The sequence below is a fragment of the Ochotona curzoniae genome, unplaced genomic scaffold (genome assembly GCF_017591425.1).
Source record: "Ochotona curzoniae isolate NIBS_2020 unplaced genomic scaffold, NIBS_Ocur_1.0 contig_2754, whole genome shotgun sequence".
Lineage (NCBI taxonomy): Eukaryota > Metazoa > Chordata > Mammalia > Lagomorpha > Ochotonidae > Ochotona > Ochotona curzoniae.
The window spans coordinates 28691950-28709225 of NW_024465582.1; the positions used below are offsets into that span (position 1 = coordinate 28691950).

At 39.8% G+C, this 17276-nt stretch overlaps 1 protein-coding gene across 3 annotated transcripts in view; it reads right to left on the reverse strand.

The window, feature by feature from the left end:
• The window catches only part of PDE4D (phosphodiesterase 4D), a 1371497-nt gene that overhangs the window by 681680 nt on the left and 672541 nt on the right, over positions 1-17276 (reverse strand). Inside the window, exon 1 of one of the 3 annotated variants that reach the window (XM_040977571.1) lies at positions 10192-10607. The exons of the other annotated variants lie outside the window; for them this stretch is intronic. Coding sequence (XP_040833505.1) covers positions 10192-10457 — 266 coding nt within the window. The 5' untranslated portion in view covers positions 10458-10607. Of the gene's footprint in view, positions 1-10191; positions 10608-17276 lie in introns of those variants that run through there. 3 annotated transcript variants of the gene reach the window in all.

Genomic DNA, 17276 nt, shown 5'->3' on the forward strand with positions numbered 1-17276 from the left:
TGAAATAATAGTGATTTCCTCGACCTTTTGCAAAAGGTTTTCTGTCCATTTTAGTTACTCTATAAATCCACTTTGAAGAAATGGTGCTTTGCACGTGGCAGTTTACAACGTCTGCACATTGGGAAAGGTGGATTTTAGTCTAATCAACCAAGGGGGCTGACATGCTCCAGTCCCAAATCAGAGCTGAGTTACACCATTGCTCACTCCAGCTGCTGACTCCATCTTCATGCCAAAGCAGACCCTGGAAGGCAGTCATCAAGTCGCAGGTGACTGAGTTCCTGCCTCCCAGAGGAAGTCCCGAGTGATGCTCTCCATTTTCAGCTTCAGTCCTATCTACCGCGAGCACCTGGGGGGCAGAGAAGCAGGAGGGAGCACCCTCTTTCTCTCGCTCTGCTCCTCCAAAGCAAAAAAAAAAAATCCAAATTATTTAATATTTCTTTTTGCATATTTTAGGAATCGAAGACTAAGAAGGGAGACATGTCCAAGAAAAGAAAAATCTCACCTCTAATGAGTATCTTCAAAAATGATTTCTCCTTGGAATCTTGGCATTTCTTTTATAAGTTTGAGCTTTGGCATGTAAATGTATTAATATGAATTCTAACAGATGAGGATTAGTCATTGGAGATTTTAACTGCTCAGTCAATACTTTCCCAAGAATAATAAATATATTTACATAGGACTTTTTCCCAGAAATACAACAGGCATGAGTTATTTTCAAACTGTAAACTAAATATTATTAACGGCCTATAATGTATAAATTATTGTGATGCTATAATGTACACATTCATTCATATACACTAAAGTCAAGGTATACTATATAGTGAGAAGTATATAAACCTTGTACATATGAGAACATAGTCATGGTGACAAAGTCCACACTAATAGTTAATCATTGAGTTATGCATTTCTGGCCACTTTGGTAAGGAAACACAACATGTCCAGGATTTAGAGGCTAGAAGAATAGGCTTCCTCTTAGGTGTTTGGCCCAAGAAGCACAGAGATGCTCTTCCATTGATTCAACAGCAAACATTTGCCTAATGCATGTTATACAGGTGACATTTAGACCTTCACAGCAGACACAAAAACCACTTTGCTATATGTACAGGTTCTCTCTTTTTGGAGCTGTTAGCCCAAGTGCATGGTCAAAATACACAGATGAAACAGAACACAGACAGATAGATGGCAGCACATTTGGACTGAGAACCCAAGGGAAAGTGAAATCAAATGAAGATGGCCAATTTGAACTCCTTCTACATTTGCTGAAGAAAACCCCAAGTCAGGCTACTAATTCCAAAACCTGCACTATCTCTTCCCTTACTAAAGCTTACAGAACCTATGGAACCGTGTCATAAAACAATAAAAAAATGTGAGGAAAATTCACTCATAAATACTACAGAAGGCAATCATATTTGTATCTGGGTCCGGAGATACTGTCATTTTAAAAGCAGGTATCTGTAGCATTAAAGGCTAATTCTGTGAATACAGTGGTAGGTTTTGGCATGAAGACTGGCAGACAAGTGGAATATTGTTTTGAGGCAAGAGAGACCTTGGTTCGATTCGGCCATGTGGTCATTCGCCATCGACCTGTGAGTCAGGCCAGATCTGGTTACCAAGCAGTTGCTGCTCCGTTGCTTAGTGACTTGAGCCTCCAAACCATCACTCCCAGCTGGCTTTCTGGAATGAAACCTTAATAGATTTCTGATTTGATCTTTCTCTTTCGAGCTGAAGGCTTTCATGCCTTTTTCTCAGAATCATTGAAAATAAAATTATCCTCTGATTGGCCTTGTTTCTATGCTTGTCTTATTTAAAAACCACTCTGAATTATAATGTTCTCGGTTGGTCCCGAAGCTCTCCTTCACAATGGCATGCAAGTGCATTTCTTCTGTGCAAATACATGTTTTTTTCTTTTTAATCAGAACCAAGGATGCCATCTCTCATTCAAGCCACATGCATAAACAAACCAAAACTCTACTCAGAGAAACAGCATGTCCCCATACTTCTGCTAACTTACAACTTTACAAAAAATTTGAATATTCAGTCTTGCATATAGCAAACGTGCAAGCACCTATTAGCCCAAAGGGGAGCAATGCTGAATGACAGGATGAGAACATGATAAACCACAGGACTGAACAATAGGCAGAACTGAGTTCAAGGGGTAACTCCACTGATTGGATGGCCATAGAGCACACTGATCTTAGCTGTATCACATTTCTTTTCTGGCTCAAAGCATCGGCACATTTAAAGTATTACCTAATGATGCTTAACTTCACCTTTGGCCATTGTGAAGGCTAATGTAAACAAAGTGTCTAATAGGCAGAAGGCACTATATTATTGATAGTTATTTCATAGTAAATCAAATGTTATAAGCTATTTTTATATAAATGTAGAGTTTTAATTCTTCTTCTTTTTTTAATATATCATTATTGGAAAGTCAGATACACAGAGAAGAAGAGAGAGAGGATGATCTTCCATCCAATGATTCACTCCCCAAGCAGCTTCAACAGTCAAAGCCAGAAGCCAAGAGCCTCTTCCCGGTCTCCCACGTGGGTACAGGGGCCCAAGGCTTTGGGTCGTCCTCAACTGCCTTCCCAGGCCACAGGCAGGTAGCTGGATGAGAAGCAGGGTGGCCAGGATTTAGAACCGGCACCCGTATGGGATCCTGGTGTTTTCAAGGCAAGGACTTCAGCCACTAAGCTACCGCACTGGGCCCAGAGTATTTATTCTAAAACGAGAGCAGATGGTTGTTTTTATACCAATTTAGAAACAAATCTTTTGAAGACAAGTACTTCACGTGAATTAACTGGAGATAATTCTTGTCCTTTACTTTGCACATTGGTTTATTTTCCTATTTTGCCTACATTATAGCAGAGATTGATGTACCAAGATGGCATAAGATTGAAGATCTATTCCGAAAATTTTACATTTGAATTTTGAAACAATCTCTACATTTCTTTGTTGTCTGTGTGAATGCTTGCAGGTGGCTTTTCAGAGCAACTATCCACAATACTGTAATTCTGGAGGTCACAAATCTTGACAAGTTCTGTCTCCTGTCTTGAGACATGCAGCATCTACCTTGCTCTCCTATGTGCAGCAAGTTGGAACTTGTTTTTAATTACTTATCAGAAATGTACAACAATTTTGTTATCACTTTGTAAGTTTAACTAATCGATTTTTGCTAATTGTAAATGTCAACTGCCCTTACAACCATATGACCGGAAATAAAGATACAACATTTCACAGTGCTTCAGTAAGGTCAAATATCAAGTGACCAGCAGACCTGGAAATACACAGTTTCAATGATACCAACTCAGTCACAGCATTCAAAACTGTATTTTAAAATCACATTTATTTATTATTTGAAATGTAGGGAGATGGAGACAGCGACAGAAAGGAGAGAGAGACAATGCCTCATCTGCTGGTTCACTCCCCAAATTTTTGCAACATCTGGGTCCAGACCAGGCTAAAGCCAAGAGACCAGACTCTAACCTGTCAGCTGCAAAGATTGCAAAGACCTAACTTCCTAGCCTATCAACTCTTCCTCCCCGACTACACTCCAGCCAGCAACTGAACCCAGGCACACTACACCAAAGAGCCGCTATGCTCCTAAAACATTCAAAAGAAAGCTAATTTAAAGATACTGTTTCTCAAGTAATAACAAAAACTTCTTTTTCCCTGCAATTTCTGCTGGAAGAACAAATGTGGGAGCTTCCTAGGAACAGCAAAGCACTGAGGCTCATGTTCGTGTTTAAATTTACAGGAGCTTTTTATTTATAAAGAAATGTAAACAAGGACTAATTTTTAGAATTAAAGCCATGAACTACACTATTCAGATGAATGTTGAGATTCAGATGTCTATATTCATTTGATTCAACATTTCTAACACGCTAACATGAGGGGCTGTATGTGTGAAAGTGTTTTTTTTTTCTTTACCATTAGCAGCAACAGCTTCAACTGGTACTGACAGGTGCCAAATCTTTCCTCTTTCTTTGAGATAAATGTTAACGGTTACAGGAAGTACACATGAGTAATAAACTACCCAGTCAATATTTTTTTTTCAGTTTTTCTTGGTAACTAATTGTCATGTTTTAACCTTTGTAATTTCTTAAGCGTTACAAGTCAATACCTTCTTCTTATTAAAAGATTCTTTTTATTTATTTGAGAAGCAGAATGAAAGATCATTTACCCACTGGTTCATACCCAAATGGCTATAATATCTAGGGTTGGGTCATGCCAAAGTCAGAAGGCTGGAACTCCAGCTGGAACTCCTATCGAGTGGCATGGACCCAAGTCCTTGAGCCATCTCTCACTGCCTTCCCAGGTGCATTAGTAAGGAGCTGGACTGAAAGCAGAACAGCCAGGGTTCAAACTGGCGCTCTGATAGAGAATGCCCCATTGCTGGCAGTAGCTTAACCCGGAGTGCCAGAACGCTGGCCCCAGTTGATATGTTCTTTAAAAAGAATATCTTCCTAGGGTCTTCTGGTTTTAGAAAAGACAAATAATACTTTTTAAGACCTACAGTTAGCCTCAACTTACAGTACCTGCACCTGCACCTGCAATACTTTTCTCCATGAAAAATCACAAGGAACACCTTAAAGCTCAACAGGGCAAGTATAGAAGAACAAGGGAGAAAGAGTTCTTAAATGGAATCATTAAATAAAGCCTTCAAAACACCTGCGTGCGTGCACGCGCGCGCACATGCGTGTGTAACTCAAAACCAAGTGGTTGAATTTCACCTTTAGAATTTACCAATCGTGTCTGTGACTTGAAGAAAAGGCATAGCTCTTGAAGAGTAACTGCAGTTGCTGAAAACAATGATGGATCAAGAAAGTAAATGCCTACTTTCAAACGTGAGTGACCTCAGTTACCAATAAAATGTCTTATAAAAAGAAATTATAATGAAAATATGGTCCAGATCATTCACCTAAAAAGTCTTAAGATTTCTTAACTATCTTCTTTTGAAAGAATCCTCTCAAAAAACATTTACCTAAATAAATAATTTTGTGAACTTCAGGATTTCATTAAATAGTTCTATATTTGGATTTGTTAAAATAAAAACCACATAGCACACATAGGTATAATGAAGATAACACACTTGAATATTGCCTGGTTCCCGTATTTCTCAGACATCCTATTGGCTGATTACATTGAAATAGATTAAAGACTATTTTGCTTTACTCAGTGGTCAGAGGATAGTGTGTAATAACAATGTTTGGGATCTGAGAATCTTCTCATCTAGTTCATAACCAGGAAAAGAATAGCTTATAAATCATTTGTATTGGGAAATCACACTTATTATAGTTCTAACTCAAAACTATTTTTGGGAGATCCACATAAGTAAGCAAACCAGTGGGATTTTAGTGTTATCTATAAATATTAAATTCTAATAGTTCTTATTCCCAAATAGTTTGACAATATTTAAGTAAAGTAATTCAATGCTTTTTTCTGAGCACATATATTTGCTTGAGGTGATATCAAAGACTCTAGGTCACAAAAATCTAAGACTAAATAAAGTATTCATTTTTTTTAAGCCACATAAATGTTTTATACTCTTTTCTGTAATAAAAATGAATGACCTAGGCTTAGATGTTCAAAAATCGCTAAGTTGCCAGAATTTGGAGTGAAAACGTTTATTAGATACTTAAAGCACATCCACTCTGCACTCTTTCACTTTTGATTGTGGCATAAGAGAGATGAGTTGTCTTAATAAAATTCATGGAAAACATGTATTATGAAATAGTAATGCATTAATTTTAATATTTTTGCACCAAAACCAATTCATTTTTTATTTCATTTTTCCCACAAGCTTTCGAAATTCCCTTGTAGATTTGCTATTTCAGTATCCACTGATGTTTTACTTCATATTTTTTAAAACAGAAATAAAAACATATTAACATTTAAAATTTGTGTGGGGGTATATATATGTTATATAAAAAATGGAAAAGTTTAAAAGGAAAAGTGATTCTCTGTTAATTTTAAAAAGAACATATGAGGAAAGAAGAGACTGAATGATTAAATATGATTAAACAATACTGAAAGACAGCAAGTATAACTTATTTTCTATGCATTTATTTAGATCTAACCCAGTGGAAAGTGCCAACATTCATAGTGGGCAACAAAATATAAGACCTGATTTTCCTGAAATGTGTTAAGATTGGATTTTTGCTTTTCTTCAACATTCCACTGCAAATATAAAAGGGAATTTCCTACTCAAAAGTAACCAGAGTTCTGTATATAATCATGAAGCTATAGGTATTCATACAAAGTCAAAACAGCAGAACAGAGCAGTGACAAGCATATCTACAAGAAGACTCTCGTTGTAACACACAGGTCTGCACCATGGTCAGAGAGTGTCAGCAGCAATCAAATGCTTATTAGCAAGTTCTGCGAGGATTGCACAAGATGTGCTCCATTAACTCGAAGGAGAAACAGATGACTTCCAAGTGGGGGCAATTCAGGAAACTCCGAGGAAGAGCAGAGATTTGAAACACGTGTGGAGTGGAAAAAGGCAGAGACAATGTGCCAAAGGCTACGGTTCTACTGCAGCCCCTCCCCTTTCTGCCTCTTGCTGCTGTCATAAAATTCATAAAATTGATGCAATCTCAACCTTGAGCACTCTTGGTCTCATCACCTATGTTCTCTTTGTCACTTCAGTTCATCTTAAAAAAAAAAAAAACTAACAAGGTGATCACCTGGCAATTCAAGTGCAATCCTACGGGGCCACTTGGATCATGGCTGGAATAGGGGCAGGTAGTGTATAATGTGGACAATATTAGCTGATAACGACCACTAAGTTTCTTGTCCTATACAGCCCACTTTGCACACAACTGCATGCAGTAAAAAACTGCAACCCAAAATTCCAAGAAATAGCTAACAGGAAAACAGAATAGAATGGTTAAATATCCAATACCTTGCAACTAATAAACGCAGTCTGAATGTGAACTTAACTACTGTGGTTTCTGATTACTGAGATATTCTGAGTCACACAGCACCTGGAGTATTGGATCAGCTCTGTTTACTTCCCTTCAAATGGGCCATGAAAGCCCAAACAGAGTCTGATGAGAATAACCAAGATTAATCTGGTAGACACAGTGTACAAAGACGAAATAATGGGCTGTTTGAGAAAACAGAAGACTTTTTAAAAAGCATGGAAACATTTGGACTAGCAGTTTTGTTTCACAGACATTCATTAAGCATCCACCAAAGGGACAGCTACCATGCCAACTGTGGTGTACCAAGGTGAACAGCCACAGGTCTCTGGCTTTTGGGTATGCTATTCCAAGCCACTTGTTTAAGGGGCTACATAATGGAGGAAAAAAAAAAAATTCACACTGCTGTGTTCCCAAAGCAGATCCTGAGATTCAAGAGGTTTGTCAAAACATTCAAGGACTGTTCATTTTTAACTTACTCTAAGACTTCAATGATGGTATCTAGATCTTATAAGGTGAATCAGGTAGGCAGCATGGGCTTGCCAATCACCAGATCCATTTCATTTTATTCCTTGGAATACAATCAAGATATGTTTCATAGCCACCATCGCAGTTACACATGGCCTTAGAGCCAGGTTCTAACCAAGACACTGCAAGTATACGTGACATATGTATTTCTGCAGCTGCCTTGTGAAAACACTAAGCATGTCCTTCTCCATGCTCTCTCCCCCTGATTGAGCTAAACCAGGGCAACTCAGAAATTATGCGTCATAAACAGCTGATAACAGACATTTGCAGCATCCCTGACTCCCCATGAAAAGCAGAATAAAACATGCTTAGAGTATTCTTAGAGGGGAAAAACCACTTTCACTAAAACCAATGCCTTTCAACATGGCTTATGTTTCATAAGAGAATACATTGCTTGACACCACAGAATGGATCTTGTTCAGGTATCCAATTAAGTACGTTCAACTTAGTAGCATGTTGAATGAAAAATAATACAAGCAGGAGAAAAAATTCCCAGAGGCAGGAATATACAAGACCATACACATTGATAACCAAATTAGGCAGGAAGAGATGACCCAAGACCTAGGATGAGCAGGAAGAGGAGGAAGCAAGCCAGCTTACTACTTACACACACACCTACCCACACATGAAGACACATGTATACAGACATAAATGGCTGCATTTATGGGACACATTTACATGGACACGCACAACTCCATACAGTGTGCATGCAAGAATATTGAAATATATATTTTTTGAAGTCTACACAGTGACTAGTACAAACAGTGAGAAAATAAACAGGATGATATTTGTCAAGAGATGCCTGTGGGTATCAGGAAAGATTCAGGGTTCAAAGACCCTATACAGAAAATGTGAGAGACTTTTTCCAACCCCCTTCTTGGATGCTTGTAGTTCGTCAGGGAAATGGTTTCTTCCTGAGTTACTGAGAATCAATATCATGATTTTTCTTTTCCTTGTCCACTGCACTCCTCGTGCCTCCAGGATCTGCTACACCAACATGAAATATCAGTAAATATCATGCTGCTGGAGCTTTTCCAGGCAGCAGCAGCAGCAAAGGAAGTGCCAGAAATTTTAGAAGAAAGCCTGTTTTCATGAGATTTCCTGCCTGCCTTACATCGCAACATGTCCACATATTTCAGATAACCTCCAGTTGAACTCTATGTTGCTTTACTCAGGCTGTCCGTGAGCTAAGGCTCACCCGTTCTGCCACAACCTCAAGTTAGGAAGCAGGTAATAAAGCAGGCCCACCAGAGGGGACACAACATGCCAACTATTCAGTCCTGACTCAATGAAGCCAGCCAGCCTCCCTGCTCAGGCACCAGAGAGATGCCCAGCCTCCAGCCATTCGCCTCCTTCAGGACATCTCCCAAGGCTTTAGCTATGCCCTTATTGTAATAACATCGGACAGAACTCATCATTCTGCAATAATTCCCTAAAACTGAAAAACTCAATGTCTTCCTCTCTTACATTCAGCATATCTAGATAAACTCAAAAATGCCTCGTTGTTAAAATCTTAGAGACAGCAACACTTTCCAAGTCAGAGATTTAGTTATTCACAACTAAAATTTTGAGGTTGGACATGTCATCGGGTGGGACACGCCCCTATTTCCTTTTTCATTTACTTTTGTCGATGATAACAATGCATTCCTCTGTATGGCAATGTCTCTAAGTTTACATCTTGATTCTCCATTTCGTTGCTTCCTTCCTAGAAGTCTTGTGGGTTTGGGAATTTAGGAATTTATTTTTTCTTTCCATTCTAAGCATATTGTTTGGTCTGCTAGGGAAATGCAGCAGCAAAACCATTGTCACTTTCTCAATAACACAGTCTTTTTTTTTTCCTCTTCCCTTTGCTGTTTCGCTTATCACAATTTGCTTCACCAAAATGGGAGGTGAGAAACAGAACCTACTAGGACGTAGAGTTAGCCAGGTGGGGATCATAGAGCTCAGAACACCACCTGGAACCAATCGCCCTATCCTTGGCTGAAACTCCAAACAGGCTCAACAATTGTTTCTTATCATATACATATATATATATATATTTTTTTTCCAGAGCAGGAAAACATCAAGAATCCTCCAGAAGAATACATGGAAGCCAACGTATAAAACAAATTCACCCACAGTGAAGGAGATAAAAACATTCACACGAAAAGAAATACTGACGTCATATTCAAACACCACAGCGATGTCACCAAGGGCCAGCCTACAACTTTCCTGCGGACTCTCGAATCCCTCTCTGTTTCCTTTCAGAAAGCCGTGTTTGAGATTACACACCTCTGACAGTGAGTAGTGAGCAGGGACACTGGCAGACACTTACTACTGTTTCTGTTTAAGGCAGGGAAGGAGCAGACTCCAAATTCCTGCTCCCTCTCCACTCTTCCTTTCTTTCCTAGCCTGGTGGAGAACCCGGCAGGGAGACGGGCTGAAGAAATCAAAGAAACGCCACCAGACAAGTATGGGAGTACAACCGCATTCTTATTTGACATCTGGAATTCAGCTTTCTTGTAGCAACTTGCAAGAGGAATTGAACTTGGAGCAACACCCACCTGAGCCACTCCCATTACCTAGCTCAGGCATTCCTGCTTGGCCTTGGACATTTATGGGGTTTATCCTAGACGAGGAACGGGTGCGGCCCTGCATCCCCTCTCCCAAAATTACAGACGGGAAGGGGCAGAAGCAGCGAGGGCCGCCCCCCGGCGGCAGCCGCTCCTATTTTCCCTGTGACCCGGGCCATGCTTACCACGTATGTGCCACGGTGAAGCGCCGCTGTTTGGGGATGTTGCTACTCAGAAGCATCCTGCGCAGGAGCCTGGGGGAATTTCTCGGCGAAATCACCGGGGAGAGCTTGGGAGACACGGATTTCCTGGTTGGCTTGGGCTTCTCATGCTGCAACAGGTTTTCCCGCAGGGATTTCACAAGATCCTCGTTCAGCCACGGGTTTGGACCGTGCGGATTATCCACTTCGGGGACCGCCAAGGTGTCGGGGCTTGTCGTCGGCTGGGCCATTTTTTGCTGGTCAACTTTGTACAGTTGGCAGCAATCCAGGACAACGTGGTTGCCTGGCCTCTCTCCAGCGATTCCCTCGCGCCGAGCCCCGGGAGGCGTCCGAGGAGACAGGTCGGCTTCAGCTGCTGCTAGTTCATTCGGACGGACGCCTGCCTCAGTGTCTCTGGGCGGAGACGCGGAGGCCGGGGTGGACCGGGTGGACGAGGGGTCGCCCTCCTCCTGCGACAGGGACGTCAGCTCCGCGGTCCTGACCTCACCAGAGATCACTGAGGCACTCGCATGGCAAAGAAACATGGAGGGAAGCCACTGCTCGCAGGGCTTTGTCAGCGCTGCAAAGCTGCCTGGCAAACTATCGGAACTAATGCGCCGCAGCTGCTCCGCCGACTTCTGCTTATGTACATAAAAAGTCCTGGGGGGGAGGGCTTAACCATCAGATGCCTGCTGCTCGGTTGTTTGGCCAGTTTTTCCATTTGCTTATTCCTGAATCCAAAGGAAAGAAAAACTTTGAACTTGACCCTCCTCTCCAGCAAGGGTTATTTATCTCCCTACAGTTCATGTTCATAAAAGAAAATTGCTAGTCCTTTGTGGTTATTTTTTTTTTAATTCTTTTTTACTAAGGGAGGAATTTAAACAAACACTGGCCACATTAGGTAAAAGATTCCCCTGCTTTCTAATACAAACCCTCTGATGCCCCTTACGAGAGAAAGTCCTAAAAATAAAATGCACTCACTCCCCTGGCTGGGAACCAAAGAAGAGGCTTCAAAACATGACATGTGGAACATCTCACAGGTTGCTGTACTGTTCTATAACAGAACATGAATGATGGCCCTTCAAGACACAGCACCACTTAGACCCACAAATGGGGTCTGTCCTAGCTTTGTGATTTAACGAGTATCTGCAGAGACAGCCTGTTTCCGCAAGAGGAGTTAAGCACTTTTAAACTGTTATTAAATATGATAGATCCAATGTTACATGCCACCACAGTGCAGGCTAACATAGATCTAAATAATTTCCTTTATTGCCTTTGAATGAAACATTTTAATGTGTGCTGTACATAGTGACAAATGCATTCAGAGAATGTTTAACATAAAGGAAATAATTAAGTGACTGGAAATAGAGTGCTCTAACAAATGAGAAGGCCTGTTGAGTTGCATAATGTGGCACCTCCCATCCATTTGTTAGCACTGCAGATAGAAAGAGCGGACATGCATGAGGAGGGACTGTGCTTCGGACAGTTCAGAGTTGAATTCTGCCAACACTTTACAGGACTGAAGTGCCTTTTACATAGTTGGAAAGCACTCAGAAGGAGCTGTCATGTATGTCAGCTCAAAATGTCAGAATGGAGACTAGTACCAACCAGAGGGGTTTTTTGTCTGTTTTGTGTTGTCTTGTTTTTTGCTTGTTTTGTTTGTTTTTGTCAATATGATTAGTAATTAGGTCACTTAGTTTTCCCTCTTTCTACACCCTAGTTAACTCACCTTAAGTTTCAGTTCTGTATTTTTAAAATGATGTAGTAAAACATAGGTTTTGTTAAAAAAAAAAACACAGGGTAGACCAGTTGGCCCAGCTCTCATATTACAATATCAGTAACAATTTAATGTGATATATATCTCATATCTTGAGCAGAATACATTATGTTAATATCTAATTTTCAAAAATCAGAGATAGGTGTTGGCCAGGGCAACGTAGATACCTTTGGGATGCCCACATTTCACACTGCAGTACCTAAGTTCAAATCCCGGCTCTACCCCAGACTCCATCCAGCTTCTTGTTCATGTGTACCCTGGCAAGCAGCAGGTGCACACGCAAGTAGTTAGGTTCCTGCCGCCCATGTAAGAGACTCAGCTTGAGCTCTCACCTCCTGGCTTCAGGTTAGCATCATCTCAACACCTGTGAGCATATTCAGTGACCCAGTAGACAAAAGATCTCTTCCTCTCTCTCTCGTTTTGTCCCTCCCCCATCTCTCTAATAAAAGTCAATAAATTAAGCTCTTTTAAAATAAAAGTTGTGATTACTTTTATTCCTAAGGGATTTTTAACAATACAAAATGGTTCATCATTGTGCAACATTAAGCAGCAAAGTCCCTCAGTGAATTAAGAGATTATAGTACATGTAATGTATATGTGGAGACTATAACGTACAAAATGTGCATATCTGTGTGTAAGTATAAATGCATTTCTATAAAGCAGGACGACAAGCTAACAGCTGCACCAGCGGTTATGCAAACCCTACCCTCCCCAAAACTTCTTGTGCAAATCTTACCCTCCCAAAAGCTTGTCCCTTGTTGAAAAGGACTGGGATATACTCGGCAAAGGGCCACCTGGGGAGTGATGGGATCGATGCAGAAAGTACAATAGAAGTATGGTGCATGAGTAACAAACGGCTTTGTTGTTCAATAAAGGGTAATGCAAAGCAGGTTCAAAAATTAATGGGGAGGCAAACAAAAAAGAATAGCAATCCAGGTAAGTCGAATGTGTGAATTTAATACAGAAGGGGGTAAAAAGCCAAGCAATCAAGCAATCAGTAAATATAAAGCTTATCCACATTTAAAGAAATTTTTTAAAAATGAGAAAACAGTTTGCATTAAGTTAACATGGCAAAAAAAAAAATTTAAGAGAATATTCTGAAGTCCTGGTCCAGAATAGTTCTGAAGACCTCATTTTAGCAAACAAATGTTTGTGGGCATTTATTTTGTGCCAAACACTGTATTGAGTCCTCCAGGAGGTTTTAAAGATCAGCTGCTATTTTTGCCTTCTGGGAGCTTGTAGCCCAGCAGAATAGATGACAAAAGCAAAATCACTGACATGAACAAATACAGTTCCAATGTACATATAGGAGCCTAAGAAGTAGAAGATATTTAAATGTTTGAAGCAAGGCAAAGTGACTTAATGTCCACAGAGGTACAATTAAGGATCATAGGAGCTATCTGTCGGGGATGTCAGTGAGTTAAAGAAAAGAATTTGTCTACACCCTAATGCTCGTTCTCAGTGAATACACAGAAGGCTCTTTAAAAAAGACTGATCTACACTATGGTCTTCCAAGAACAACTGAGTAATTTGTTCATGATCATGGCTAAGCTAAGATAGCAGGTATGACAATATGACATTAGAATTCATTGAATATTGTGGTTAGACTTGGACTAAATCCGAATGAAGGGCCTTTGGCAAATGTCACCTTGCTTTGGCATGCATTAAAGCATGCCATTACAGAACCAGGACAAGCAGCTTCTTTGCAGCATCTCAGATCCTATCGTTATTAGGTCAGTTTCCCAACATCTACATCACCCTCCTGGACACCCCAAATGAAGTATCACATGCATGCTATTTTTTTTATTAAAAAATAATAATAATTTTGGCTGGAGAATTCTTTGTTTTCTTCTTAAAATAAGTTGAAACATCCAGCAATGTTTCAAAGTCACACTTGAAAATCACTGCCTTAGAAAACACAAATTGTAAAGCTCTAACGATGACCACAATTGGGTAAAGTTTGATGTCATGGGCAATATTCTTTATATTAATAAGAAGGTAGGGGTCAGCAGCATCGCTTAACAGGCTAATTCTCCACTTTCAAGTGCCAGCATCCAATATTAGCACCGGTTTGTGTCCTGGCTCTTTCACTCTGATCCAGCTCTCTGCTTACAGCCTGAGAAAGCAATGGAAGATAACTCAAATTCTTGGAACCCTGCACCCATGTGGAAGACTCAGAAGAAGCTCTTGGCTTCTGGCTCTGGACCAGCTCTGCTCCAGCTATTGCAAACATTGGAGGGTGAACCAGCAGATGGAAGATTGTCCTCTGTCTATGCTTCTCTCTGTAAATCTTTCTTCCAAATAAAACAGATCTTAAAAAAAAAATGCAGAGGGTCTGGGGAATTCCTCCAGGAGGAGCACTCCACAGCTTGCCTTTTCACAAAATCTCTCTAAATGGAACTGCCAGGAATTTGTCAGAATAACACTGTTCTGTAAATGACAGCCAAATAAGGCCTTAAGTTGTAACAAGTGGAAATTTGAAAGTGGGTGATATGTTTTGATAAAGTCACCCACGCCTAAAATGGCATATAACATCTCAACGTCATAAATTTTTTCCTAGATACCTCTTTGTAAATTCTCAAATTTTGTGGGGTTATTTCTTTTAGATGATTCAAAATCCTTTAAAAAAAAAACTTTGTGTCAGTAAGATAAGATTTACATAGCTTCTGGGACAAGGATTGGAAACGTGCTCGTATGCAGGTAGGCACAAAGCAAGACTAGAATTCCCACAATTGAAAGGGAACAATGGTGCAGCAAATTCAAAAGAATGGATGAATTCAAGTGATTTATTCTTGAATATATAAAGCATTGTTCACCTCTCTGTTTCAATTGCGTAAGCATGCATTAAAATTAGATTGCTTTCACATTGCCCATTGGAAGGGTTCATGGAAATGAGCTAAGAAAGAAGAGGTTCTGCAGTTGAACCTATTGGGGGTGTATTTTGGGGCTTTACAACTAGTTTGGAACCCCATACATGCTACTTAATAGCTTTATTATCTTACTTGTCTGTAGCTGAGTTCATGATTTTTGAAACAAAATATTGTATTAGTTCCTACTATATAAGAAAGTGGCAAAAATTAAATGTGTTGCTACGCATGATATATTTTTAAAACTTCCTGGTGTAAAATAATGCCTAATGAATGATAACTACCATTGGTGATACAAGCAACTCAAAACAATGTATAATTAGTATCAACAGTGTGGCAGGAATTTCGCATTTTATTTCAGGTATTACAATCATCATACGGGTGTTGTTTCTGTATCCATATTTTACAGATGGGAGCAGAGGAAGTTAAATAATTTTCCAAAGGTCATATAGTTTAACAATGACAGGTGTGGGCTAGGAATCTGTGTGGATGATTTGCCAGAGACTCTTATTTTCTCAGTATATCTACCACCTCAGAAGGAAAAGTGATCAGAGAGTGAAAATAGATGATAGCTATTTATTATGAAAAATAGATAGCTGAGTGCCTTGAGTTCTGGGCCAAATAACACAAAATTGTGTCCCTGGCTCTTCACAGAACATATGTTATGAAACCTGTGAAGTCTACTGAGTGATGAAGTGCTACAGGCATGGTAATCCAATCACAGTCAGTAGAGGTGCAATTATTGAGGGTTTCTGTTTTTGTTGTTGTTAATTTTTTTTTTTAATTTTTAATCCTTATGCCTGTATCATTTTGACATAATGGAGTTTTAAATAAGCTCCCCAGTAGTTTTGCATTTTGTGAAAATAATTTTGAAACTTTTCAATTTCAAATTCGCACAATGATAGCTTTTTGCTGAGAATTTATATCATAAACTTTGATAACAAATCATTATTCTTACGCTTAAAAGTACATTGAACATTATAGAACATACTTGACAAAAAAGATGTATTCATGTGTAAGGCAAAGTGACAAAGAATAGAGGAAACAGATACAGAGAACTGTTTCCACTGCTGGTTCACTCCCCAAACAGCCCCTATGGTTGAAGCTGGGCCAGGTCTTGTGGGTGACAGGGCCCAAGCACTTGGGCCATCATCTTTTGCTCCCCAAGGTATATTTGCAAGGAGCTTGATTAGAAACAGAGCAGCTAGGGCTTGCATCGGCACTTTAATATGGAAGGTGACCTTATCGGCTTTGTAAGTATTGGCTTAACACATTACATTACAACACTGGTCCCAGAATATGGCTTCTTGAATTGTGAATATTATCTCTGAACCTATTTTAGGTACTAGACTATTTTTTTTTAAAAAAAATTAAATGTGTATTTGATAATGCAGCATACCCATATAAACCCACTAACAAGCAAGCAAACAAACAAACAACCTTGCTACATACAAAATAAATAAAGATTTAGAACCTCAGGGATTAAAAGGAAGAACCAATAAAAATCTAGATAGATGGACAATAAACTCAAAGGTAAAGAAGGGCTTGAACTAAGTATTTTGGGGTTTTTTTAAGATGTATTTATTTTTATTAAAAGTCAGATTTACAGAGAGAAGAAGCAACACAGAGAAAGATCTACCCTTCACAGGTTCACTGACTGAGAAGCCTCAATAAGCCTATCCAAAGCCAGGAACCAGGGGTTCTTCTGTGTTTCCCACATGGGTGCAGGGTCACAAAGCTTTGGACCACCCTCTACTGCTTTCACAGGCCATAAGCAGAGAACTGGGTGGCAAGCGATGCAACTGAACTCAAACTGGCACCTATATGGGATGCCAGCACATGCGAGGCAGGGAGTTAGCCATTAGCCTATTGTGCTGGGCCCTTGAATTAAGTCCTAAAATGTGGAATATATGTCTGAAATATAACTTAGAGGGATGCAAGAGATGTATTTTTAGATTCATTACTATGGGAAAAAAATCAGTAAAATTGACTTGGCTTGTGCGATAAAATATGTACAGAGATTTAAACATAATTAATGACAGTAAGTGTTATCATCTGGAAGAAAATGATGATGAAGGCTGTTTCCATAATTCCTATGCAGGGTCCCAAAGCTTTGGGCCACCCTCTACTGCTTTCCCAGGCCACAAGCAGGAAGCTGGATGGGAAGCAAGGCTGCCAGGATTACAAGTGTCACTCATATGGGATCTTGGCGCTTGCAAGGCGAGGATTTTAGTTGCTACACTTTTGTGCCAGTCCCCAACCTGTTTTTCTAAACCCAACTCACTTGAATAAAAAGATCAAGCTTAGCCAACTTTTTCTGCATGAAAACAATGTTTACAGAGATGCCTATTGGAAAAGTAAATCAATATTTCACTCAAAAGCTACCATTTTCACAGGGCACAGCATACACCAGCAACATTAACACA